Source organism: Cinclus cinclus, chromosome 13 (assembly GCF_963662255.1).
Source record: "Cinclus cinclus chromosome 13, bCinCin1.1, whole genome shotgun sequence".
Lineage (NCBI taxonomy): Eukaryota > Metazoa > Chordata > Aves > Passeriformes > Cinclidae > Cinclus > Cinclus cinclus.
Window position 1 is genome coordinate 3,289,156 of NC_085058.1, and position 22,699 is coordinate 3,311,854.

Genomic DNA, 22,699 nt, shown 5'->3' on the forward strand with positions numbered 1-22,699 from the left:
AAGACAAGCCTGGACCTTGACACATCCATCCATGAAATTTTCTGCCTTCTTTTATTATGTAAAAGAGCTGCTCTGACTTTTTGTTCTTGAAGCGGGGGAATGTGCTGAGGGCTGGAATGAAAGCAGGGAGCTGGATCTGCCAGGGACAGCAGGGCATGGAGCAGGGAAGGAGCTGTGCCCCAAGAACTTCGACTGTCACGTCCTGAAGGAATGATCAAAGGCCACCAGCATGTCTGTGGCATTTCGAGGACATTAATGCCTTTTCCAGGATATCCACTGATACCCTCTAAAAGTAACACGTGCCTTATGATGCTCCTTTCCCACTGCCAGCCTCTGGAAAAGTTATGACAGCAGTTAAGATGTTACTGAAACTATTAAAAACTATTCTTTGTTGTCACTTGGGTTTGTCCTAAGGGATCTCACAAACTACTTGTAGCATCAGAATATTTATGGGAATTCTCCTGTTCAGCCATCTCAACATGTGCCATGTTTATATTCCCTTTGATTATTTCCCTCAAGATAACCAATGGTTGAGTTCAATTTCCTAACAGGTGATTCAGTGGAAGTTTAATGGAAGAAAATCTGCCAGACTCCTTGGTGATTCCCTCTGCATGAATCAGCTGCGGAGAAATCCTGGGCTTAAAGGAAAGCTGCTTTTGTAATAAAGCAAAACATCTTCATTTTGTAAGGACAATGAAGCATTTTCACAAAAGAGGGAAGCAATCGGATTTCAGACACTGGAGACAAAGAATCAGCTTAATATAAAAGTGATAACATAATTTGAAGTGCCATTAAAAACAACAAAGATGGATCACTCATATGTCAGGGAAGAGGAAAATCAAATTCCAGCCTTTTGTATGCATTCCATACAGCCTTCACTTGCACCCCAGTAACATACAATTACAGAGCTACTCTGGATGCCTCACTCACAGGCTCTTTGTGTTTCATTAGCACTAAATATAGTGAGCCTTTATTAATTTACTGTAGTCAAACTGCCAGTTACACCCTGAGGTTTGGGCTTTTTTTCCACTCTTTTAAATTACTATTCCCCAAACATCTTATAATCTATTTGCTGTCTCAAGTAAGCACAGCAGATAAAATTAGACAGCAAATTAGATTATTTTGTGGGGTCTACTACAGAAAAATCTCCATAATTACTCTGCTATGCTTAACCTTTCCTGAACTGGGCAAGTGTAATTCACTTGGTACCAATCACTCAGAACCCTGAAAACAGGAATGTGTAATAATGGCAGTATCACACATTGGTGGGAAGCACTAAGGAAAATCCTGCATTAGGAATGTGATCATACAATCACAAGACTTCATGTGAGCATAAACACCAGAGGAGAAATGAACACAGCACAAGTGCCCTCAGCTGTCATCCCCTCACTGTAGGAAAGTATTACCTGTACAACCATGTTTCTGCAGGAGCTGTTCCATTACATGAAACTTTGCTGAAATGAACAGTGCAAACCTGCTGCAGAGTTTGCTGGACTTCACAGACATTAAAATGTATTGCCCAAGTCCTTTCTGTGGTTTAGTTTCAGATGAACCATCTCATCTACTGCAGTTTTTTCAGAACCTGCAGCAGCTGCATTTGTTCCTTCTCCACCAGAAATGTCCCAAATAGAAATAAAGATACACAATATATGATGTTGGAGCACATACTGATCCACACACCGCAAAGTTTTCAGAGCAGATCATCTTCCAGATATTTCTCTGTACCTGTGTCCCAAGCTCTGCGGACAAATCCACCTGGGCAGCCACCTGGAACTTCCCTTTCCAAGTTAGGAATTGTAAAAAGCACAAAGCGACTCCTGTACTTGCTGAAGAACAGACCCTTCACACAGCAGATTCCTCAGCTAGACTAGAGACTGAAATAAAAAAAATTCACAAGACAGGCTCCAAGCTGGTTCAAACCTGAAGAGCTACTCAGCCTGAATATAACACCTCCATAGCACCTCCATTTGTACCGAGCAACGCTGAAACTAGAGCTTTTACTTCAAGGAAGTTTTCCATAAAGGGCCTAAGATTTATTCCAATAACTTCAAACTTCAGCGCATTCCCTGCTTCCTTCCGTTTCCCTCAGCATTCCCCACATTCCTGGCAGAGGTACTACTAACTCTGAGTCCATGGAGCCAATCCAGCTGGAAAAGCAGGAGGATGCTCCCAGTGCTGAGCCCATGGATGACATCTGCCCGTGTGCCAACAGCAAAGACCAACCAGGTACCCACCTTCCACCATGGATCACACACAAAGCTGGAGCCTTCCTTTGCATTCTGGAGCTCCAAATTTGAGCTACATCTCAATCTAGAGCAGGGTTTAGTCTTTTCCTTTTTTCACAGACGGTGGAGTTTTGGGAAAACTATAAAACATGAAGATTACAAGCTGGAGCAGTGAACAAATTGAAGGGATAGCTTTAGTCTTTAGTGGCATTCTTTATGGAGAACCAAGGAGTCAGCCATTTCTCCATCAGATTTCTTTTAAAATCTTCAAGTCAGTGAGTCAGAAAGAGTCCTTGGAGTTCTAAGAGCCTTGTTCCAATGGAAACTTGGAGCACTGAGCTACCTTTCATTTCTCACCCAACACCCAAAGCTTCCTTCTCTCACACTCTAATTAACTTGGAAAATATTTTATCACAGCGACTAATTTCACAATATATTGCCTTACAGACTGTCTGAAGAACTGCCAAAGCTGCCATCACTCAAGTTTACTCATATTTATCCATTAACATAAATCTTATTGCAGTCTTCAACAGATAATCCATCAAATTTAATCGCCTTCCCTTTTCTCCAGGTCTTATAACAAATATTTAATACCAAAACCCCCACCACTCCCTATCCTTAAAATTAATCTATTTTCCTATAAATACAGGCTCCTATCCATATTCTTCTTAGGAATACAACTTGAAAGGCAAACGTTCTATTTTGCATTAATTAATTACCACAGTTAAGACAAAAGTAAAAATAAGGTTTCGTGCAAAACCCTCTAACAAGGGATTAAAATTAGGGATAACCTGCCCATGCTGTCTGAGTTTTGTTTCCTAAGCCCAGACACAGAAATCCCATTATATATGGCTATACCTACATATATGTATGTTAATGTCTGGGGGGAGGGTGTGCATAAACAAACCTGGGATTTCAGAGCTTTTCCCAGCAGAAAATCTGCCCAGATGAAAAGAATCGGTTTTTTTCTTGGGATAAAGAAAAGCCACACTAAGAAAGTCATACCTTTATATCAAAAGGGGATTTTAATACAAATTAAATGTGATTTAATTTGTAATTACATTAACAGACCATGCATAAAAAGCTAAGGTAGCTATCTAGCAACACTAACTGCAGGCTTTTCTCCAACAAAGAGTCTTAATTTCTGGAGATCTTCCAGTTATTCTATTCACACCAATAACACAATAGCTGGAGGGTAAATAGAGTTTAAGAGGTTTCTGTTCTCTGTTCTTTGAATCTCTGCCCTTTTCAGCCACAGTCACAAGCAGCAGACTTGGGAGCTTTGGCTCAGTTTGATCACTCGAAGGAACAATGAAAAAAGTTTACCCCACAGAGGGGAAAAAGATCAAATTTGTAGCTTTACCTACCTTAAAACTCAAGCCTACAATGAGCACACATTTCACTTTAAGAAAAGAAGAGCTAAGTGTTGCAAGAAGAAAAACATCAACTGGAACCTGTTCTTGTAACAGAGGGCCCAAATACTAAAAACTAATGCCAAATATTCTGAAAAAATCAGGTTAGACTTGGTTCAAATTGTGTACATTTGAAGATCAAGTATATTTATTAATGTTATGCTCCAGCCCTCCAGAACAATTTCTCACTCTGAATTATGAGAAAAAGAAAATATCTGTGAAGCCCTAAGAAGTTATCATGGTAACCTCATGGAATGAGGGAAGAGAATTCCAAAGGGAATTAACAGCATTGTATTCAGTGGTGGGAAAAACTGGGCTTTATGTCTCAAAAATCCAGAAAATAAAAGGAGAGCTTTAACCTCCCTGTGCCTTGAACGTGTCACAACCTAGAGAAGGATAGGGCAGCAAAACTTCCTAAAGACATGACATGACCTAACTTTACATACAAGAGAAACAAATTCAGATCTTACCAGGCACATTTATTCTGCCATTTCATCCCATTTGATTGCACTGCTCTAATGAGTCTGTAGCAGCTTTCACAGGGGGAGTGAGTTCTTACATTTATAAGAACCCCTGAATTTAAATCATGTGCCTTCACACTGACACAGCACCATCTCTCAGGGGCTGTTTGTCATTTCCCACAGCAGCCTCCCATCAAATACAGTTCAAATTACCAGCCCCTGGATTCTTTTAATTTAAGAGTTGCCAAAGAAGAGATATATTATATCCCTGGTGCTGCAGAGACTTGAGCATTGTTCTGACTGCTTTCTGTGTCGGCCACACCACAATTTACCTCTCCTTGTTCCACAATTAACTTGGCTCCCCATTAATCTCACTGCTGACTTCGAGGAACACTGAAAACATTCAAATATCTGTTTGCAATCCTGGTTGTAGGAAGTACATTCATTATATGGACAAAAATGGGCTTGGTAAGATTGGTTCTGCTTTTTTAATAGTTATTTTCTACCACATTATTCTGACGTCAGCAATGACAACGTGCAAGTTTTCACTTGAAACATCTCTGAAAGCTCACTGATTTTCTGCCATCATGCCTACTGTTTTAATATTCTATTTTAATGAGAAAATGCATCATTTTGCTTTAAACACTCACTCTTCAATTCCTGTGGGACATTCTGACACAGAGTGGACATTTCCACTAAAGAAAGAATGAGTACAGGACTTCACACTCAAAATACCCCAAGTCACCCTCCTTTTCCTGCAGTGTCCTTATTCCCTCAATTGCTGCTTCTACTCCAGTGCCAGTCTAAAAGTAACCTATTCTTAATAACTTCCCTGCTTCAGACAAGATTTCTTGGCTTCAAATTGGTTGCAAAAAAATACCCCGAGACAGATCCAGAGTCTCCTGAGCTACCTCCCTGTTCCCAACACTGAGCCTTGAAGCTCTCCAGCATTTGGGATCAGCCTCTGCTCTCCAGGTTTCAAGCCCAAAGGGAGGTGTGCACGGATCCCAAATCCCGACTCCAGCTGGATTCCTGCCATGAGACAAAGACAGGGCTGTCAGCCATTACTCACCCATCTGTGGGAAGCTCTTCCCCATTCCTTGTCCACCTGATCTGGGGAGGTGGGAATCCTGCAGCGACACAGGGGAACACAGCGCTCTGCCCCAGCAGCCGCGTCAGGGACAAGGGTGGCTTCAGCAGAGCCAGGCTCTGGGGCTCCTCTGCATCTGCAAACACAACAGGACACAGCTGGCACCACATGCCAAGTCAGAAAACCACCAAAACCACCCTGAACCAAAACCCAACCAGTCAAAGAAAAGCATAAATCAAACCTCTGATTCCTCTCCTGCACTCCCAGAGGATTCCATCCCCGCCTCACTCACAGCCTTTGTCAGAGCCTCTCCCAGCCTTGTTACCATTTTCCTCCAGACATGCAAAGTGATTCCCCACTTTTGGGATTCTCACTCTTCCAACTCCCTGGGAAACTATTTCAGGTCAAAACTACAGCCCTGAAACAGGAACTTGCACCAAGAAGGAGAGACTCAGGAAAGAAAGGAACAGGTCTGAATTTGTCCAGCAAGCCTTAGGCTTCACTAGGGAGCTGCCTGAGGAAGAGCTTTTACAACCTGGAAAATTAAATTATTGCAGCAGAGACTGACCCTAGGTAAAATACAACAACCAGGGAACGTGCATACTGAAGTAAGACAAAACAAAAATGCCCCACCATGGCTTTCCATCCATCCATCCATCCATCCATCCATCCATCCATCCATCCATCCATCCATCCATCCCAGGGAATCCTCTGAAGTAGCTTTGCATTGGATTAAGCTGGAGAGGGGTGTTTGTTCCTTTTTCTTCCCACCCTTAAGGAGAAGCACAAGCCAAGTGCATGTTTATTGAGTCCCTGCTATGGTGTGTACCCTCTGTCTGTGCCCTGCACCATACTCAGAGGAAATGAGTTCTACAGAGCAGCTGCAGTTTGGGCTGAGCAGCCCCTGCTCACCCTGCACTAATTCCTGCATTGCCAGCCCTCTGAGGGGTGTTTGGAGGTGTTATGGCAGAAAATCTCCACAACTGGACAAGGCCTCAAACCATTTCTGGCCATCTGAAATGGGGACAGAGTATTCTGTACCTACTCTACTCCTGCTCCCTGAACAAAGCACATTCTGTGTCTCATCACACACACATTTGGCTGCTTTCTCACTTGGGCCCAAGGTGCTACTTGCAGGGATTTCAGGAAGTTGTTGTTTTGGTGTTCTTCAGCTCGAAACACTAAAAATAATACCAAGTGTCTACAGCACTGAGTTCGGGGCACACACGAGTTCCAAGGCACAACAGGAGGAGGTGCCAGGACACTTGGGGGAAGCAGAACAGGTGGAAATCCCACGTGGGAGTTGGCACAGGCAGAGGCAGCCAAGCTCTGAGCAGTCCTGGATCAGCCAGCCCCATCCCTGTGGCTCTGCCCGCATTCCTGGCAGGAACTGCTCCACCTGCCCTGTTGTGCAAGGGGAATAACAAAATGCCAGGGACCTGGAGCAGCACGTGGAGCCAGCCAGGCTGCAGAGCAGGGATGCAACACCTGCAGGCAGCCATCCTTACACGGAGAGGAGCTGGGATGGCTCCCTGGAGACACGACTCCGACTGCTCCAAGCTCCCAGAAGGGAGTTCAGCTCACAGGCAAATGGAAACTGGATCCCAAAATTAAGTGACAGTTTTGCCTTGCAGTCCTATGTGTGAAAGCACCCACTGTGAAGTGGCACAGCTCAGAAATGCATCTTCCTGCTCAGTGCTAGCCTGGTATCAGACAAAGCAGAACGTTTAAGCAGCAGAACATTGTGGATGCAAATCCTTGGGATGCAGGAGTGTGCTGGGCGTGTTTCAAAGCCTGGGAAGCAGTGCTGGGTTCACTGTCAGCCACACATCAGATAACCATTTAAAAGGGGAATAAACTGAATAAAGAACAGATTAATTCAAATCCTTCTTTCAAATACTTCTCAGGCCAAACAATCAATTACAGGGCCGCTCAAGTCTAAGGGAGCTTTCCCTTCAACAGCTTAATCCCACTTTCTGAAAAAAGCCTGCTGGGAGGGATTTTACCAAACCTCGCTATCGATACTTTCGGATTCGTAATGGAGCAAAGAAACAGAAGCATTGGAATTCCCTAACACAGCTCTATTTCATCACTTTCAGCAAAGTGTTACAAAAGCAAGGAAACTACAGCTGGAGCCAAAAAGAATTCAAAAGATCAGTGTAATATGGATGTTTTCAAGAAATCTTCAGTTTCCAAAACAATCAGCAACATCCTCAGCATTTGAAGGGCTACAGAAACATGAAGGCAATCCAACCTATAGGAATTCAGTCAAGCATCTTTTCCAAAAGTGTTTTTCTTCAAACCCTGTATCCTTAGCTGGAGAAGAGACAAGACTTTGGAAAGGCTGAAGAAATTAATGAAACTGAATGAACAGTCATTGAAAAAAATCATTCATTTCCAACACCCCTCTTTCTTTCAAAAGAGAGATATAAGTGTAAAACTTGGGGTACTTTACAGAATAATTGAGTATTTTATGTAGAGAATGGCCATAGTCACAGGAAACAGACCTATTCCTTGAAAGGGACCCCTGAAGGTGCCCCCACCTGCTGAAAACACCAGGTCAGGCCAACCACGACATTGTCCCAACTTAACCCTGAGAGCTTCCCAAGATGGAAGCTCAGCAGCTCCCTCCAGCAGCTCTCCAGGAGTAACAACTGAATGAGAAATCCAACATGGAGACTAATCCAGAAGTGACAGTGCTGGGAACAATTAAGGAACCTCATATGAAACACAGCTTGTATTTCCCTAGTTTGGGAAAGCATGACCTACATTCCTGTCCTATTTTTGGTCACTTTTCAAACCTTTGTATTAGAACAGCTGGTGGTGACACCGAGAACAGAACACACTGAACGTGCCAACAGTTTACATCAGCACTGGACTTCTGTTCTAACAAAAACATCCCAACATTGCAGCACAGCAGACAAAGCTGAATCTTCCAAAATAAAGTGTCACCCCCTCTGGGAGTTGGAGACTTCCCAAAAGGTCCCATTGCTTATACAGCAGAATTTCCAGAATACTGGAACAATTAAAAGCACCTCAGCTTAAGCATCCAAAGAGCTATGGACCAATTTCTTTGCTAAGCTTCCACAGGGTTTGAAACATAGAAGTCAAACCGAGAAACTTGGAAATCCCCAAACCTTTATACTCACAGAAACAGCCAATTCCCTCTTTGTATCATTTCACAATGGGAGCATATTACTGGTGGTTTTTTTGGGTTTTTTTTTTTTTTTTTTGTTTTTTGTTTTTTTAAAGAAGTCATTGCACAAAATGTCTTAAAAGCGCTCAGGGCGTGCAGACAAAGACCCTAAGTCGGAAACTTCCCCAAAGGTCCCAATGTTTATATGGTCAGAACTTCTGGACCATGGGAAAAATTAAAAACACTTCAGTTTAAACATCCCAAAAGCAACAGACTAAGGACCAATTTCTCTGCAAAGCTTCCACAGGGTTTGAAACACGGGATTCAACCTGAAAAACCGTGCAAGGCCCCGAACATTTACACTCAAAGAAACAGTTTGTATCACATCCCAACAGAAGTGCATTACTAGTGGCTTTCAAAAACTTTTTCCCCAAAACGCCTTCAAAGCCGAACCACGAGATAGGGGAAGGCAGCCCCTGAGCGTCTCCAGCTCCGTGCGGAGCCCCGGGATCAGCTCAGCGTCGAGAGCGGCAGCGGGTACCTGGCAGGACTTTGAGCTCGGCCTCGTCGCTGTACTTGGGGGCGCCCCCCGCGTCGAGGGCGCAGCGATAGAGCCCCGCGTCGGCGTCCGAGGCGTTGGTGACCAGCAGGGCCCCGCCGGGCAGCCGCAGCACGCGCGGGTCCGGGGCCAGCGCCCGGCGGTCGCGCTCCCAGCGCGGCGGCGGCGCCGGCTCCGCCGTCGCCTCGCAGCCCAGCACCGCGCTGCCGCCGCGGCGCACGGACGTGGGCTCCGGCTGGCTCGTGAACCTGGGCAGACCTGCGAGGAAACCAAAAGGACAGCAAACGTGAGACGCTCTGACCGTGACGCCGAAGCTCGAAGTCCAAGTTGAGACTCAAGAACGGAGTTTTTGAAAGGTTAAGATGCTCTCCAGCTCTTTAAAATCCTTAGAGCTGACAGGATAATGCTAAACACGGATGGCGTAAAGGCGAACAAACCAAATAATCACAGAATGCCCCGGAATGGCTTGAGTTGGAAGCGACCTTAAAGCTCACCCAGTCCCACCACCTGCCACGGACGGGGACGCCTTCCGCTACGCCCGGGTGCTCCAAGCTGTGTCCGGCCTTGGACGCTTCCAGGGATGGGGCAGCCACAGCTTCCACAGTGCAGCCCACACAACACCTTCACTTACCACCTCCAGCTTCAAAAGCCCCCGTACAGCGCCACAAGGTAAATACTGAGATAAATATTTGCAGATGAACATTCTCAGTGTGGCCAAGACCGGAGTTTCTGCCAGGTATACCACAGAGCTGACCCAGCAGCACTGCACAACCTATGTCACCTTTTCAATAAAAATGTTCTCCAGAAACACCCAGAGACCACTTAATAGCTTCACAGTTGGGCTGGGCAGGCCAAGCCCTTGGGGGAGCTGTGGGAAGAGGCTGAGGACACGGTAGGAGCGGGTTCCACAGAGCCACAGCTGAGGCAGCCAGTGAAGCTGGGGGCACATCCATGAAGCACATCCAAGACAGGGAAAACCATGGGACAGCAGTGATGGAAGTGGGAGGCACAGTCCTGGAGTGGGCAGGTCAGAGGAGGAAGGGAAGCTTTGGGTGCAACCCTGGGGAGACCAAGGTAGAGCATGAGGCTAAAGAATTGGTAATGAAGGCAGCGAGTTGAACCTGGAAAATGGGGAGCAGGCAGCAAGAGTGCTTTAGTTTGGTTCTGTTTTCTTACCACTCAAATTACTTTAGTTGTCAAGAAATTAATTTTCCGCAAGTCAAGGTTGTTCTGCCATTACAGTAACTGGAAGTGATCCCATCTTAACTCAGTAACTTTAATCTTATTTCCTCTCCATCCTGCTGAGGAACAGAGCGAGGGTACAGCTGGATGAGCAACCAGCCACAGTCACCCCATCCTAAGTATTCTGCACTGACATATCAAATCTGCTACAGTTCAACTCCCTATTTTCACAAGTCTCACTTAATACCTACCAGAAATGCACTGAGAAAGTACCAGCAGAAGGACCAATCCTGCCTTCCCTCTCAGAGTCCCACCTGGGGATTCCTTCCGTAACTTCTTTCCTCAGAGAAACCTTCTGTTTCTAGTTTTCCCTCTCAGTGTGCTTCCAACCAACTTGCAGTCCTTTGATCTTGACTTGTTAATAGATAATACCTTGTTTTGGTATTATTTTGCATCTTTGATATTTATCCATCAGTCCCTCCAAGGTATTCACAGGAACAAAAAGTCCAACTTCTTTTTTGTAACTTTCCTCCTGGTTAATGAAGCTGCAATCTTTAGTTTCTCTCCCTCATTCCCCTAACACCCTATCCCCCTTTAAAGATGCAGAATGGTAGGATAATTTTGGAAGGAAGGGACCCAGCCAGAGCAGAATCAGTTACAAGGTCAGAGCTGGTTCCGTAAGGATTTGGCAAGTCAGACTTCAAACATCCCCAAGGGTGGAGACTGCACAACTCTTGGGCAACCTGTTCTACCTCATGAAGCAGAACTCCCTCTTTAAACCCAGTCAGAACCTCCCTTGCTCTAATTGACCCCCAAATGCCTCCTGTTCTCCCACCAAGCACTCCTGGCAGAAAGGCAAACCCCAATACCTACAGTAATTTAAGATCACAAACACCCACAGAAATATTACAAAACTGCTTCTCTATGTAAAGATTTTCCCAAAAGATGGAACTATCTCAGTGGCTCAGCACAATCAATCCCAGAACCCAAGCAACCTTTCTGCCTCCTGAATCACCCAGCCCTCTGTCCCAGCACAATCCCAAGGTATCTGTGCATCTGCTTGACTTTGCACACCGTGCTCAGAAGTCCCATCATTAGTCAGTCTGGAGTGCAATTTAATTCTCCCTGTGAGACCCTGGAGGCCAGAGCAAGGGTTACAAGGTCTCCTCATTTGGCACACTCACTGATACAGTGGGTAAATAGGTTGTTGTTACAGCTGATGAGGCTGTTAACCCTGAGCCTCTGAACTCCAGTCTCTGAGGCATCTGTCCTTCTGGAACATCTCCTTCTTGACAGAAACCATTAAACGTTCATGATTTCCTCTGATTCTTATCTCTCAATATTCTCATTTATTAAGAGCCCTGCATATTAAGCCAGTTCTTTCCCCAACCTGGGAAGGAATCCTGGGTCTCTTCCTTTAGCCAGGTGACCCCATGACTTTTCACCTCACCTGTTGCCATCTCTTTGCTCCCAGCAGCTCCCACTGGGGCTCCCAGCTAGCCCTACACTGGCCTCTTCAAGCACAAGCAAGACTACTCCTGGAGGACTAAAGCTCTGCAATTTCTCACATACAGTTCAAATATGCTTTAATTTTAATCCCTCACAAGTACAGTTCATTTCCTGGACAAGGCAGACCTTGTGCCTCCTGTTGTTTGCAGGTGTTCCACTGAGGTTAAATAAGCTTTATTCAAGATGGTTTCACTACTCACTAGAAATGAAATTACAGTTCATTGTCCAAGTCATCTTAAATGTCACTAAAACCTGGATTTCATCATAGTCCTGTGTCATTTTAAAATATACATTTTAACCTAGCCTATAATTTTGTCCTAAAGAGTAATTTTCTCTTATTCTACAATTATTGGCAATTTGCACTGCTTAAAAGCCTCCATTGTGGAGGAGGATCCTTTGCTTTAGCCAACAAACCACAAAACAATCACTATGCATCATAAAAAGCACTCCAAATCCAGGCCTTAATTACTATTAATTTGGAGATCTGTTTATAAATCCAGGAGAAGGTCCCAGAGTGCTGGCACACCTCCTGCAGCAGTGAGCCACTAGAAAATACCCTTTCATCTCCCAGCCCAGAATCTTTCCATTAAAGAGCTGCTCTCTTCAAAATACCAATTATCAACTTCTAAGCCATCATTTCCTGAACTTCCTATAATCATTTTAAAGGAATTATCACGTAAACCAATTCAGTCTACTTAAACTAGAAACACTTTTAAGACCATTTTTAAAGTTAACTTTTTAAAACGCTGATACTTTTTTCTCAGTGGTTTGTATTTCCCAAACACTTCAATCAAGAAGGCTGAGCAACAAGTTCTAATGATGAGTAGGATCCCAGGATGGTTTGGGTTGGAAGGGACCTTAAAACCCATCCAATGCCATCCCCTGCCATGTGCAGGGACACCTTCCACTATCCCAGGATGCTCCAAACCCCATCCAACCTGGCCTGGGACACTTCCAGGGATGGAGGATACATTCCTCATTAAGGAAGCAGCCCCCAGTCCTCACCCATGTGTTGCAAGGCAATCAGTTGAAGACATCAGCCCATATTTTGGTAAATGAATGTCATGATAAATGACAGTTTGGGCTTCTGACATTGAAGACAATTTTTTCATGTTTGTACACACATTAATCATTCTGTGGCAGTGCACATACATTAAGTATCGATTTTAGGACACTAAAGGAAAATACTACTGACCTAGCAAGAATGCAGGTTAATAAACTCAATTTAGGAAGGATGACTTTCCATTTGGAATGTTCTCTAAACACAAGCAGAAGAACACATAAGCAACAGGGCACTCACATGCATAAAACAGGGATTAGATGCATCCCAAACCCCTCATTTCTGCCAGGGCAATGCAAAGGGCAGAGAAGGTGGGCAAATCAACTCTGTCCCTCTTTTCTCCTTCCCTTTTGTCTCTCCCTTCCCTTATCCAAGCCCAGAGCAATGGTAGGAATGTGAATGAACAATCCATTAATGCTAATGTGGTGCATTCAATCAGCATTCCCAGTCTCAGCATTACTGAGATTTGTGGCCCATTGTCTCCATTTCTGAAAAAGATGTGCCTGTAAGAGCAGTAATTCCCATGCTCCTGGAAAACACAGATGGTTAAAATTCTGGCTGTAGTCTCCTGCCCTCAATGGAGCCAGTATTTCATCTCCTGGAGTCTGTAGAATCAGGGAATTCACTGCCCTGAGCCAGATACCGATCTAGTTCAGCGGCCTCCCTGCAACTGCAGCCAGTGCCAATCATTTCCAAGGAGACTGAAAGGAAAAAAAAACCTTCATAAACCATTAAACCATTACTAAACAACTCGCTCACCTGAGTGTAATGACTCCAGAGTCACACCTGCCTCTGCTCTGCAGCCTGTCAGCAAGGCTGCAAACGCTGCTCTGTTTAACGTGGATGCCACTTCCATACACGCGTTTAATCACCACAGAGTCCTACCAACCCTTTGGAACCCATCTCACTAAATCAGTATCTGCAAAAGGAAAGTGAGAAAAGAGAACCATCTCCTCGTCTCTAGGGGAGAGAAAGTTGTGGAGGAATCCCCTTTCCTTGCCTGTGGCAGGGCTGTAGGAGTGCTCACAAGCCTCTGTGTTTTCCTCCCGTGTGTCCCCTCTGTTGCCACTGCTCTGACTGGAAGCTAAGATAACACTTTGTACAAGCATTAAACTGCTGTAAACACACACACATCACGTTTGTGCAATTAACATTTTCCCAAAGATGGTTTCCTGCCTTCTTGTGACATCTCGATGTGCTCAGCAAATGTTTTCTGTTATTTCCCCCCCTTTCTACTGAAATATGGAAAATGTAAAGCACAGGAGCAGCTGGCAGATTTTCCATCCTGTTCCCTCCTGGATACCATCTGTGAAAAGCCTTTGCTGCCCAGAGTTAACTTTTATTCAAGTTTCTCCAAACCCACCTAACTCTAAACAACTCCAGCAGCACCAGCTCCAAACATTCCACCTTACAGCTCCCACTCTCAATCTGAAATTCATCCAACTGGTCTGTGAATGATCCCACAAACTGCTCACAATTTTCAGCCGCTTGAATATTATTCCCCCATTGCTGTCTGCCTGATCAAATTTGAACTCATGACAAATCCATAACTATGACTCCTTTCCCCAAAGAGCCTCTTGGGAAGTGTGGAGATTTCAGCACCACAAGGAGGTACTGGAGAATGGGAACATGATCCCCTACTGTTAGGACAGCTCCAACATCTGCTACCCTTCAGCAACACAGCAGACCACAAAGATGCTGCCTACTTTGTTAGTGCATCAGCTCCTCACCCCAACCCTGCTAAAAAATTAATAAGTCCAGCCATCTGTGGACACTTCATTAAATTATCACAGCTCTTTCTCTCCAACATTATTCAGCATCATTTGTTGGAGTGCCAGAGGTGTGAAATGGCTTAAAATACACTCCTGCTAACGAGACATATTTCTTGGCTCTCACTGGCACATGGAACAGATTTTGGAATTGCAAACACTTCTGCAGAAGACAAGTCCAGCACCACCTGAATTAGGATAAGGCCAGATGCTTCCAGTCCTTGCTACAGACACCAAGCAGTACATCATTCTACCCCTTGCTTTAGGGGAGAATGCAACCAAAAATCCAGGCAGGAGACAGTCCCTCAGGGAAGGGAAGAGGATTTTTACAAGAACTGTAACATGGAGAGAGGAAAACCTACCAAATGTCCTTGCTGGCTAAAGAGAAGTGGGAAGTATATGGAATACAGAACACAAATGAGAAATGTCAGTACATAATCAGAACCCTGACTTGGTTAAACACAGCCATGACAGCATGGGACGTGCTGATTAAAAACAGCGTCCCTTGGCCAGAATGGAGAGAGGAGAATGTCCCTGGACACATCAGTAACACACACAGACACAGGTACTGTCACATACAATGACACCAAGTGACCTGGTGGCACCTCAGAGCTGTTCTGAGCGCCCCTTTCTCAGCAATTATCTGATGACATGGGGAAAGTACACCAAAAAAAACCACAGTGAGAAACAGCAGAACACTGCACAAAACATTGTCTAACCTGGCCACGGACACTTGCAGGGAACCAGGGGCAGCCACAGCTTCTCCAGGCAACCTGTGCCAGGGCCTCCTCACCCTCACAGGGAACAATTTCTCCCTTGTATCTACTATTCATCCAAAAATTTTAGAGGGTGTTTAGACAAGGAAACCACATCAGCATAATATGATGTTCTAACTGGCAAAACAAGCAAACCCAAATTCTAGTTAGGTGTTATCAAGAAGAGATCAATAAATTATTTCAGGAATGAAATGGGAGCAACAAAATGACTGAATGAAGATCTTCAAAAACACAGAGGTCACTACTGACAACCACAACTACAAGAAAAGCAGTAGGAGTGAGGTGGGGATGTCAGTGATCAGGCTCAAGAAGTGTTGCAAGGAATTGCACAGACAAAGAGAAAAAATAGATCTGCTGATGGAGGAGGTGAAATTGTATCATGAAAACTGGAGACAGGACTGGCAGCTCAAGGGCCAAACAACACAAACAGCACAAAAGCTCCAGCTGCAGCAGGAAAAGCTGCAGCAACCACAATGAATCTGATCTCCGCAAACACCAAGAAACAGCTAAAACAACATTCTAATGCCCCAAAAAATTAATTGAGGGCATGCAAACCTTGGAGTCATTTATTTGCTGCTGCTGAAGATCATTCTAATAGCAAGACAGACCAATGAAACCCCTGTGAGATTTCAAGAGAAGCCCTAAAGATAAGGCACACAGATTGCCTCATCATTTAAGGAACTTCAGGTCTTCATCAATAGACTGCCTAAAAATAAGAACCCTACAGGCTCACAATTACTCTTTCTAAAACAAAATCGAGAGCCGTAACAAAAGAAGAATAAGATCCGAGGGTTGTGGTGAAAGAAAAGAGCTTGACAGGTTAAATAATTTTAGTTCCAGGAGAGGCTATCAATTACGGAAGCTCATGTGAACAAGCTATTTAAAGAAGATTAATGCACAGAGAGGACTGTCAGGATAAATTTATCACAAAACTCGAAGAAAGGAAAGATCTGAAAAACTTTTGCAGGCAACTCTATAGATGGTGACAAAGACAGCTGGTACCTGACAACAGGCATTTAGAGACAGGAAATAACCAACAATTTCACTGTGAACTCCTTGGGATATGAATAGCAAAGAAAGCCTGAAAAACAGGGTGCTTGAAGGCTGACACAACAGCAGACAAACACAAAGCACTTTTAAAGACACAAACATGCAGCTCAAAGAGATGTCTGGAGACAACAAGGATGTGTGGCAGGATAACACTAAAAGGCAGGATAACACTAAAAGCCGTATAACTGCACATTATCCAACACAAACACAGCTCAGCACCAGGGCCCAGGGCAGCACAGCTCAGGTGCCATCAGCGCCCCACTGACTCCTCCAGCAGCTGCTGGCCACGAACCTCAGAGTATCAGGAAGAGATTTTTGGAGGTCTCTCTGCAATAGAGCCTTTCTTTGCCTAATTTTTATTTGCTTTTTAGAAGAAATTGATAGTGCATTTAAGCCAGGGCTGACTTCAGAAGTTGTTACAGAAGGAAGAGCAACACCTTTTCAGAAATATATAAATTACCTACAGACATTTTCCCACGTTCCCCCAATATAGGAGTTTCTATACACAAATGAATATGGCTTGGGAGAGCTTTAAAAAACTTCTAACATCCTTATTTCCAGTGTGTTTATGCAAATGGTGAGACACCCTATGTTTTTAAGAATGTTATCAAGAACTAACCCCACTGAAATCAACCTTAGCAAATGTCATAAACTTATTTTTCCTTATTCAAAATAATTTTCCTCCATTTTATTTCCTTTCCAGGGTCATTAAACTACATCTTGAATTTCTGTTACAGAAAAATAAAACATTAATCAGAGATACCCTTGTGCCTTGATACCTCTTACCCTTGCTGCTTTTGCGTTGCCTTTCAGTTGTGGCAATAGTACAGGTTCTTATCGTTCTCAAAAAGCAATATTCAGTCAATCAGAAACGTGAACAATGTCAGCACACAGAGCCTTCACTGTACACTAATAAAGCTGAAATCTCGTGCTGATTCCACCCTGGTGCAGGCAGGGAATGATGTAACCATCACTCTGCTGACAGCTCGGGATTCCGAGCAAGCCCCACACAAACCTGTCAAACGGAATTACACAGGGATTGCTGGTGCTGACATGCAGAGCACAAAGAGGGAAAAATCTGATCCGAGTCAAAATATTAACAAATGAGAATCCAATCTAAACGAAGTTCAGCCAAGTTTCTAGCTTAGGGCTGTTGATGCACTATCAGTATGGTATCACACTGTCCCTGCCTCACCATCCAGACCCCCCAGCCAAACATGAGGGATTTCAGAGATTTGGCCCCCAGCCACCTGCACAGAATTCCTGTTTCTCCACAGATTAACTCTATCACCTGTCATATTTTCAAAGGCAAAGGTCAGGATAGCATGGTATGCTGCAAAGAGCTCCCATTTTTTACAATTTACAGGGAGTTTATATATTATTCTGAAGTACACGAACGTAACTTTGCCCATGAATTAAATGCACAAGGGATATCCCCTTTGCCAGTTACAAAACTTGCAATGCATGGGACTTGAATTTCAGGCTAGAAAACAGGAGGTTTTTTTTCTGAGCAGCTCTATTACATCATTACTAAAGCAGGAAGCTCAGGCACAAGTGCCACACATCTCCAGCCCCCTGTACTCCAGCTTCAGCAGGGCATTTGTCACCCTCAAGCAAGCACAAATAAGCTTTAACTGGCTCACTGACCCACAGAACTCAGGATAGGGATAGTATTAGTCACAATGAGCTGCTGGGTTTGGTGTGATATAAGGTGAAACAAATTTGAAACATAAAAGCTTTAGAAAATCTGCATTTTTCAGTAGGAACTAGTTTTAAGCAAGCAAATGAAGAGTCTCTTCACCTGGGCTCTGACTTGGTCATTAGATGTCAACGAAGAGTTTCAAAACAAGCAGGTCACATTCCCTGCTGCGGGCTTTCCCCAGGATCCTAGTGGCAATCCACTTGGCAGGCAAGTCTTGCCCTTCTCTGCCCTGTACATGGCAAGAGGCTCTGGTATTAATTCCCAATCTGAGACTAAAAATTTGTAATACTTTTGAAACTGGGCTTCTGCCTTCAGTCCAAGAACTGAAGTCCAGTTCAAAGGCTCACACAGATTTTTTTCGCTACCTTAGCTGGACAAATGTGAAGAGCAAGAATTGAGAATGACAAATAACATAGAATATTTATTGTCTTAAGAGTCTAAACTCTCTCACTTTCAGTAACTGCTGACAGAACCTGTACAAACTGCAGTTGTGTTAAAACCACCTTTGCCATTTACCTGTCATGAAGAAATACATTTTGATCTAAGCCAATTTATGAAAAACGCAGATGGTTTTTTTTTTTAATAGAAAAATATATTTCTGCAAGGAAAATTTATCACCTATGTCACTTACTGGGTAAGTGCTGTGAAGCACCCTCCTCTGAAGTATCTCTGCTCTGAGGTTTTTTTCCAATTCCAATATATACACTGTTCTTTACTCATGAAGATCTGATCAAGATTAGTTTTTTCTCCTTGCTGTTAAAGAAAATGTGCAATCCTGGGTAAAAACATGCTATTATTTCTAACTTAACTCCATCTCTGCGGAGATGGGACAGTTTGTCCTGAGCTTTTCTCTCACCCTTTGGGATGGCACAGAGTCTAGTCAGAAATACACTGCTCAGCTGTAATCCTTAGAGCTTGGCAAACTCCTCAGAGGACATGAGCAAGCAGAACCAAACAATCTGCCTACTTCCATGCAGCTCTTTGTGGTTATGGCAAAAAAGCAAAGATAAAATTTCAGCTCAAATTAATGTTTGCAAAATCTTTATCTATTCACCATTATTTATACAGAAATAAGTGATTGATATTCAATAGGAAAGCACTCTAACATGCCAGAAGGAAACACAGCACACCTCTGCTGCTGAGCTTTGCAGAGCTCTAGCTTGAGCTGCAAGCCCACAGCCCTCCAGGTCCTGCTCCCTCCCACAGACTATGCTCAGGGAATGGCCTGGATAATAATTTCTTAGCCACGACTTCACCCACTGCATATTACCCAGTGTCTGTAATGGATACACAATTCCTTATCTCTACCTGTCATCCCCATTTGCAGCACCTTGGTGCATTGTAAAAAGTAATACTTCGAATTTATATTATAAAAATTCTTTATTAGCCCATGGAGAAAAGGCAAAGCATGGAGCTCTTAGAGCTGTTGCCACGAGCTGCACCAGAAGCAGGATTAAGCCCTGGCAGCTCCTAGCTCAGAGCTCAGTTAACTCCTCCAAGCCTCAGGAACCACCACAGCCCATCCAGCTCTCCCGGTCATCAGCTTGGAAGGCCCAAGCTGGACACACACAAGATGCAAATAAACCTTGAAAAGGCAATGTGGTCAGCTAAAACCTGGAGCAATTTCCCAAGCCAAGTCCATTCCCTGTGTCTGAGATCTGGAGGAACTCTCAGCGGCAAAACCCAACCGAGGGCGGGTCCCTCGTCCCCGCAGAGTCCGTGTGACACCTAGCATGGTCACACGGACCTGGGAACATCCCAGCCACACACAGACCAGCTGCAGGAGCTTCCAGTGCACTTCTGGGAGCACGCATTTTGTCAATGACCTGCCCCGAGCCCTGTGCCCCGGCGCTGCAGCCCAGAGGAGCCACAGATGAGCTGGAGGAAGCAGAGGGAGAAGGGGATTTACCCAGATCAGCAGAGCAGAGAACACCGTGCTCAGAAACAAAATGCTCGAGTATGCCTGAAATTAAACTCCAAATCTCCTTCCAAGTGCGGACACTATGGCCTGAAATTAAACTCCAAATCTCCTTCCAAGTACGGACACTATGGCCTGAAATTAAACTCCAAATCTCCTTCCAAGTGCGGACACTATGGCCTGAAATTAAACTCCAAATCTCCTTCCAAGTATGGACACTATGGCCTGAAATTAAACTCCAAATCTCCTTCCAAGTATGGACACTATGGCCTGAAATTAAACTCCAAATCTCCTTCCAAGTATGGACACTATGGGCCCCGGGCCACTCCAGCATCCCCAGTTGTTAAGTGCAAAGGCAGGAAGTCACCCAGGGTTCCAACACAAAGCAACATGTGAAACCTCATCATGTCATTTCCAGAGTCCCTTTGCAGGGACACTCTCCTCCTGGGCTGTGCTGCCCCTGCAATGTGCTCAATGGCTCCAAAGGAGATGCTACACTTTTACTAAGTACATACCAATCTTCTTGGTTTCTGAACCATTTTAGAGTTTGATGTTACATGGCAGGAGCATTTCTTAACAAAAGTGATCTGTCTCTATTTTTTTCTAAAAGTAACTACAAAATGAAGGCTTGAAAATAAAATTTCTGTATTTAAATGAGAAATAACAATTCAAGGAGATCATTTAGTTGAGATGAGAACAAACAAGTCAGAAGTTACCAGCAAGTGCTTTTAAATTAATGAAACTCAGACACACATGACGTTTGTACCAAGGCAGTGCCACACCTGCCTCAACGCAGCCAAGCAAATGAACAAAGCTCAAAGCCAAGAATTATCAAACGCAAGGATAAGTGGAAGAAGAGGAAGAAAAACAGCTGGATTCACTTGGGGAAAGAAGATGACAAGAGTTGAAACAAAATTTAGTGAGCAATCTTGAAATGGATTTACAGAGCAAATAAATCTGCATGATCAAACTCAGTGCCCCTGTCACACTTTCCAACTTTTACACCCTCATGTGTCTGTTCTCTTAATAAAAGCTTGAACCAAGCCATAGTAACCACTGGGGAAAGATCATCCTGGGAATATATTCAGCTCACCTCATTATACTTTTTATGAAAATACACACATATTTTTTTTTCCAACATGAATTACAGACACACATCTCCAAAACTTTGTAAATCTATTTTTAATCCGTGTTTTACAGCAGCTTTTTTAAATTCTCTACCCTTCTTAAGATCTAACTGGCACTTAAGTATCAAAGACAGATTTGCATTTCAAAAGCCAATTTAAAAACATACTGTACCAAGGCACTGATTAAAGTGTTGTGGCTTTACATAAATTAGGCAGTTCCTTTGACTTTCCCTACTTCAAATCCATCATAACAATGGGAAAATCCTACACATTACACGGACTTGGATGACCACCTTCTCCCTCCACTGCCCTTAGAAACTGGTCATGACAAACTTAAAACCTCATTTGCTTGAAGGAACCAAACTGTGGAGGTTCACACAATAGGAAAGAGATACTCATATCCCCAAACCACTGCTGATTAAAGAAAACTAACATTTATTGTTGTTTGCAGTTCCTAAAAATCAAGGATTTACTACTACAGGCCTGGTAGAACAACAAACACTTTACTACCACAGTATAGCAGCACACAATTTCAAGTTACAAACTAATTCAACTGTTCTTCACAATGCAATATTTTATCATATCCTCTGACTTTTTTAAATCTAAAGGCAGCAAAGATCAGTTTCTTTAAGAGGCTCAGTTGCCACAGAATCTCTTGATCCTCATACCTCCAAAAACCCAAAGAGCTAAGTCTTCTCATGGACCATCACACACAGAAAAGGTCCTTAAAAAGCACATTGCCAAGTGCACAGTGAAGCTGCCGTGATCTACTCCCCTGTCACAGCACATTCAGAGCTGGGTCAAAGACACAAATTGATGCAAACCCCAGCCAGTCTGTCTCTAGTACAATCCCTTCAATCCCTAACCCAGCACTCCAGGCCCAGGCATGTGTTTTGGGTTGAGTTTTTCATACAGGGGTTCACTGAACAAACCCTTCTCATCCCATGGCAAACAAAGAACTTCAGATTCCAAGACCCCCAAATTTTCCATCTTTCCATAGAAAGTCCTTTAAATAACTTGAGCAATTTATCCAAATTTTGCCATCTTCCTGCAGGTAGATTGCTCAGCATCATCCACCGGCTGCGCAGTTCCAAGACTGCAAATTCCAACCCTGTATCCACATGATGGCACACAACGTGTTTTGACTGGATTTCCTTGCCCTGGCCTCCATGAGTAACCAGAACTTGTCATTTTCAATGAGTAAGAAGCTGTTAAAACATGCAACCTACACTTCATAATGCTCCCTTTTAGAGATCAGGTGCATGGCAGCACCACACTCACACACAGCAGAGGAACCCCACTGCTCAATTAAGAGGGGAATTAGCTCCCTCCCACTGGAATTTTGAGGCCGAGGGGAGCCCTTATTATGCTAACAATGCCCACACTCACCACAGCCTGAAAGCTGCCAATTAAAACAAAGAGTGGGAAGGAATATTAAAAACCACTGTTAAAACTAAGGGATTCAAATGAGGAAAAGAAAAGCAATAGGCTAAACCAGAATTTAAATATTCCACCTCTTATTCCAAAGCCTTCAGCAACCAAAGTGCCTTTCCCCCTACAAGAGGAATAAACTCAGTATGGCCTTGCCCAGCTCTTGGCACTTGGCTGGGGTAAATAGGTTTTCACACACCCACATCTGCCAAAGCCTCTGCAGCAGTGCAGCCAGAGCATGCTCTGGGGCAGGTTTCCAAAGCACAGGATGGCAAAAGGCAATGACAACACC

The 22,699-nt window shown here is 44.0% G+C and overlaps 1 protein-coding gene across 1 annotated transcript in view; it reads right to left on the reverse strand.

Moving 5' to 3' along the window:
• The window catches only part of NEO1 (neogenin 1), a 163,225-nt gene that overhangs the window by 85,030 nt on the left and 55,496 nt on the right, over nt 1–22,699 (reverse strand). Inside the window, exons 3-4 of the mRNA XM_062501197.1 lie at nt 8,866–9,141; nt 5,171–5,324 (exon numbers count right to left, since the gene is read on the reverse strand). Of these exons, the coding sequence (XP_062357181.1) occupies nt 5,171–5,324; nt 8,866–9,141 (430 nt within the window). The remainder of the gene's footprint in view (nt 1–5,170; nt 5,325–8,865; nt 9,142–22,699) is intronic.